This window comes from Setaria italica, chromosome I, assembly GCF_000263155.2.
Source record: "Setaria italica strain Yugu1 chromosome I, Setaria_italica_v2.0, whole genome shotgun sequence".
Lineage (NCBI taxonomy): Eukaryota > Viridiplantae > Streptophyta > Magnoliopsida > Poales > Poaceae > Setaria > Setaria italica.
Window position 1 is genome coordinate 34,030,231 of NC_028450.1, and position 5,267 is coordinate 34,035,497.

General features: G+C 60.8%; 1 protein-coding gene across 1 annotated transcript; it reads left to right on the forward strand.

Annotated features, from left to right (window-relative positions):
• The first annotated feature begins 3,152 nt into the window (after positions 1–3,152).
• LOC101776793 lies at positions 3,153–4,214 on the forward strand. The gene is made up of 2 exons (XM_022828725.1): positions 3,153–3,688; positions 3,866–4,214. The coding sequence occupies exons 1-2, from the start codon at positions 3,153–3,155 to the stop codon at positions 4,212–4,214; spliced, it is 885 nt and encodes a 294-aa protein (XP_022684460.1).
• Positions 4,215–5,267: the final 1,053 nt, after the last annotated feature.

Here is a 5,267-nt window from a genome sequence, read left to right on the forward strand (position 1 = left end):
GTGTGTCGAATTCTCGCGCTACGTGCTGCTTACCGGCCGGTCCTGATCAAACCCATGACTTTCAGTTAGACGAAGTCCACTTAGGGATGCCTGCTAGGTGAGAGTCGCAGGCTTTACAGAAAGTCCTCACGGTCTCAACAAACATCCTTGAATTGACTACTTGGCGCTTGGCAGAAAAGAAACTCGATCGACGACTGCCTAAATCCGCCGAGTTTGATCGAATTACAGACAAAAACCCGCACAGCTGACCGGATATCAGCCTGCTATGTCTTTGATTTGCCAAATCTCTTCGTAGACACGCTACACATAAATCACGAGGGAATTGAATCAACGCCGTTCCTTTTCAAATGGCAAGTAGCCTCTAGATATTCTCTCATTTTCGTCCAACCAAAACCGACACAGAGTATCTTGAGACCGCTCGCAAGTTGCACGAGTGCCTGTCTGTTTTCTTTGTGCTGAATGTTTCGAGAGGCCGGCCCTGCTTTGCTTGTCTGGCCAGGACGACGGTGGCAATGCAAGTTGGAGAATTAAGTAGTGGTTGTTAGCCACTGAGCTGAAATTCGTGCGTGCAAATCGTGACACCAAGGTTAGGTACACGGTACCTTATCCCGATCGTCGTCGCAGGCTCGCAGCGGCTATCTGCATCACGTCCTATTTTTTCTTATTTTCTAAGGTTGCAGCCTACAGGCGTTCATGCACACTACCATCAGATTCTTGCTCCGGCGTGTTCTGCGATTTTTTTTTCTCCCAGAAGACAACAGGAGACACCTAACCTTCAGCGTGTGTCGTGGGATGTGCCAATTAGTAGATATAAACGTCGCGAGCTTCACCGGCTCACCGTGACCTCAGCTCGCCTCTGCACATGTTAGCCCATGCAGCAGGAGCGATAATGCATGCCGAGCTCTATCACTGGATGTATGTGTACGTCGGTGTGTGAGAAAATTCCGTCCTCCCCAATCTCCAGAGCAAGACAGGTGCACCGAACGCACGGCGGCTGAAGTTGTGGACGAACTCGTGGGGGTTTTCGCCTTCCAGTCGTCTGAACTCCGAACCGTCCGTCGTTCAAATCGAGTCGAAACAGTCGATTCAGTCAAGTCGTCAAGCCAGTGTCGGCGGCTAAGGGACGGCGAGGAAGCGAGCTCCTGTTCCTGCCGCTGCTAGCCAGTCAAGTGTGAAACGATCGATCGGCCATGGCGCCATCGGTCGACGTGGTTGGTTCCACGCACATATACCTTGGCAATTAACATGGTGCCAAGTCGAGCCACTGACGCTGACGAGTTTTGCAGACACGAGGGTATCAACCAATCACGTTAGATGGAGGCAATAGAGCGGTGTTCATGCGACTGTGCACGAATTTGGATCGCTGTCAGGTGGCGCATCAGCTACGGTTCTTCTTCGTTCACGGGCTCGGCTGCGACCGCGCGTTGTGGCTGGAATGCCGAAAAGATGCGCCGGGTCCCGCCTGCCTCCGGAATTGGAGAACAGGGGCCCCCACGAGTCAGTCCACGTGACCCCACCGAATTCCCTCCCAGTCCCACCGTGGCCCATCCCCCGCTCCGCCCGTCACGGAGCACGGAAAAGGTTCACTTCATCGAACGGACCAACCCCAGTCCGCACCCACCCCTGTACCTCTGGCAGCCGGGACCCGCCCCCACCCCAAAGCGGAGGGCTTCGGCCGCCACCACACCCAGTGAGCACGCGCCGAGCGTGACTGGCGTGGCGGCGGCGTCGTACAAGAACGAGTCAATTCCCTTGAACCGGTTAGTGTAGCTGGAAAAGACGATTTTGCCTCTCACGGACCTGGGCCCACCTGTCAGCTCCTCTCAATCTCCTCTTCCTCTTTCCGCTCGGTCCAGAAGCTCCTCCCCGCCGCCAGCCTTGGAGATCCTCCCCGGCGGCCCGTCCTCCGCCTGGCCCCGGAGCTCCTATCTGCTGCCCCGTCCTCCGTCGGCCCCGGCTCGCAGAAGAAGGGCCCTGCGGGGGCGTGCTGATCCCCAAGGGCGGGTGGGAGCTGGACGAGGCGGCGTGACGCGAGGCCGCGGAGGAGGCTGGCGTGCTCCCCGTCAAAGCGCGATGTCAAGTCCACGTCGATCTCATCCCCCTTGGTCGCCTCCCCCGCGTCGGCACAGCATGGAACCGTCTCGATCTCATTCCCGCACCAGACGCTTTGTGTCCATGCCCCTCTCAGCAGCCGGTCAGCGTGCGCAGCTTTGTGAAGATTAGCTACACGAGTTCCGGCCACCCCATCGTAGAGGCAGCAGTCACAGAAGATCAGAGAGGTGGCGACCAGGGAGCTCTGCTCCAGCATCTGCAGGCTGTGATGCTGCCGCAAATCTAGCGTGTTAGTATACTAATTGAACAAGCCATCAAATTAAGTTCCCTATAATCCAAATTGTCACCGCCTAAATCTAGTTTGTCGTCAAGGTCTGCGTGGAGGCATGCATGTCCTCCTGCAAGCCGCTGCCAGGAACAGCCTCCTCAGGCGGGCAGCAAGCGGTGTCAAGCCTCGCTGCGGCCGGAGCCACCTTCGAAGGGCGGCAGCGCGGGCACGTGGCCGGGGACGAGCCGCGGGCACGAGCGAGTGCGAAGGCGGAGCAGGCTTGGCCGGAGCCACCTTCGGTGAGGAAGAGCGAGAAAAAGGGTAGAGGAGATTGAGAGGAGATGACAGGTGAGCTCAGGTCCGAGAGGGGCAAAATCGCCATACTTAACGGTTCATAGATGGATAGATGGATGGAATGACATAATGGGATAGATGGATGGACTGGCAGAGAGGGATAAATCAAAATTTCAATGACACCTAGAAGTTCGTGAAAATCTATAGGACCTGTGGCACCGAGAGAGAATTGACTCTAGAAGAATCGGTCCAGCCTCCAGAAACCCTGACCGGTTCGTCACCGCTACGCTCCTTCCTCCCCCTCGCCCCCTTTTATATCCTCATGGCCGTGCGGCTGATCCATGCCTCCCAGTCCCCCGGCTGACGGCTTCCTCGAGCGTTCCATCCCATCCCGAATCCCACTCCGCCCTCCCTCCCTTTAAAAAACGTGCCCCCGCCGCTGCGCCGTCCGCACGTAGCCATCGCCCCATCGCTAGGGAATTGCAGTTGATCGATCGATCCATCCATCCGAGTAAGTAACGGCGGTGTGAGGGTCAGGATGGTGGCCGGGTTCCGCCGCACGATCTCGTTCCCGGCGCCCAAGTCGCCCACGCCGCCCAGCAACAAGTCCGCGGCGTACCGGGCCCGGTCGGCGAGCCTGCCGTGCCGGTTCCACCCGCTGGTGCTCCAGCTCGACGACGACGTCGCCGACCTGCGGGCGCTGGTGGGGCGCCTGCTGTCGGGGGCCTCCGCGGAGGCCGTGGCCGAGGGCGCGGAGCAGCTGGGCCGTGTCCTCGTCTCGCTCTCCGACCTGCTGCACCACCCGCAGGCGCAGGACCCGCTGCGCCGGCTGGGGCGGTCCCCGTTCGCGGAGCGGCTGCTGGACGACTTCCTCCGCCTCGCCGACGCGCACGGCAGCTTCCGGGACGCGCTCGTGTCGCTCGCCGCGCTCCAGGCCGAGGCCCGCGCCGCGCTGCGCCGGGAGGAGCCCGCCCGGCTCGCGTCGGCGGCGCGCGCGCTACGCCGGTCCGGCCGCGACCTCCCGCGGATCGCGTCCGCGGCGCGCACCGTGGCGGCGAAGGCGCCGCCTCCCCCGCCCGCCGACCTCCCCGCGGACGCCGCCGCCATCGCCGCCGCGGTCGTCGACGCGGCCGCCGCCGTGGCCTCGGCCTCCGCGGCGGTCTTCTCCGGGGTGTCCTGCCTCTCCGTCGCCGCCGCCACGGCGCGCGTCGAGGTCGAGCCCACGCCGTGCTGGATGCCCTCCCCCGCCAGGTTCGCCACGCCGTCCGCCACGCCGAGACACGTCGTCGTCACCACCAGGCCGGCCTCCCCCATGCCGCGCATCTGGTGGGTCGCCGACCTGATGCGGTGGATGTCGCGCGCGAAGCGCCGGTCAGCAAAGAGGCAGCACGCCGACGTCCACGGAGCCGAGTCCGCCGCCGCGGTATCCCAGCTGGACGCCGCCGTGGACCCGGACGAGCTGGAGCGGAAGGCAGCGTTCGAGCGACTGGACAACCTGGGACGGTGCATCGCGGACGTGGAGAGCAGCGGCGAGAAGGTGTTCAGAGCCCTCGTCAACACCAGAGTCTCCCTCCTCAACATCCTCAGCCCAGCCTTCTGATCCCCCCAACGAGCCCAAACTAAACCATCGGAACCCGGCAAACTCGATCAGATTCTGCGGGACATTGGATGGGATCTGTACATAGAAATGTGGCCGTATGAAATACGTTTTAGGGCGCTCCATTTTCTTTGTATCATAGAATTCAGAGTTGGAGCGCGAAGGCGCTTTTTCCAGAAAGAGAGAAAAAAAATGTTAAGTGCCATTCTCTGTTCATGAGCTTGCATTCTCCGTTTCAGTTGTGCCAGCCGATCTCTCCTCCCTGTATAGTTCTGAGACTGATCACTGGATCTCGGGCAGTTTCGCGGCTGCTCGTGGAGCAGGAAGCATGGTGCGCTGGAGGATCGAGTCTCGAGCGAGCGCGTGCGTACATGGGCAGGCGCGCGCCCTCTTTGAGTACGTCGTCATGCTTGTGCTTGTGAGGTCGAGGCGGCTGCCTCCCCGATCGTTGGTTGGGTTCGGTGAGGTCACGTGGACGGATCATGGACGGATGGCACTGGCCGATTCGATCGGGGTGTGGCGATCCGCACCAGGCTTTTTCCAGCGCGATCCGCAGCAACCATCAGAGAGGGGAGAGCGGAGGGTGCGATCGGTGATCAGTGATGGGATGCCGTAGGCGCCATTCGCGCCGGTCCGGCGCACTGGATTGGCCGTGGTACCGTCGTGCCGATGATGGCGGTCAGGTGGTGCCGTGGTGGTGGCCCTGCTCTGCTCTGAGATGCCTGACCGTTTTCCGTTTTGTATGCGTGGCAGCTTCAGAGTGCAGAGGAATATCACGTTCGGCGCGTTCTTCCCATTAGATTACGACGGGACTCTGAATTCCAGTGCTGCCGCCGGCAAACGCGGCAGATTCCTGCCGTTCCTGTAAGAGGAACCGGCGCGGCTGACGATTCACGCAGGAGATGATGGATGCCGAGGCCCGAGGTGCAATCTACCGATCCCCATGACAAAGAAACGAAGAGGACGTGAGCAGGGAGGAACGACTTGGAGAAGTGAAGAGTGAAGACAAGGGGGGTGGAGGGGGGGGCAATGTAAAAATCGAATTTGATGCCTCCC

Coding starts and splice junctions, on each gene's coding strand:
- LOC101776793 (XM_022828725.1), top strand. CDS start 3,153: ATGGTGGCCGGGTTCCGCCGCACGATCTCGTTCCCGGCGCCCAAGTCG. Junction 3,689..3,865: donor GCGAAGGCGCCGCCTCCCCC/GCCCGCCGACCT, acceptor CTCCCCCGCCAG/GTTCGCCACGCCGTCCGCCA.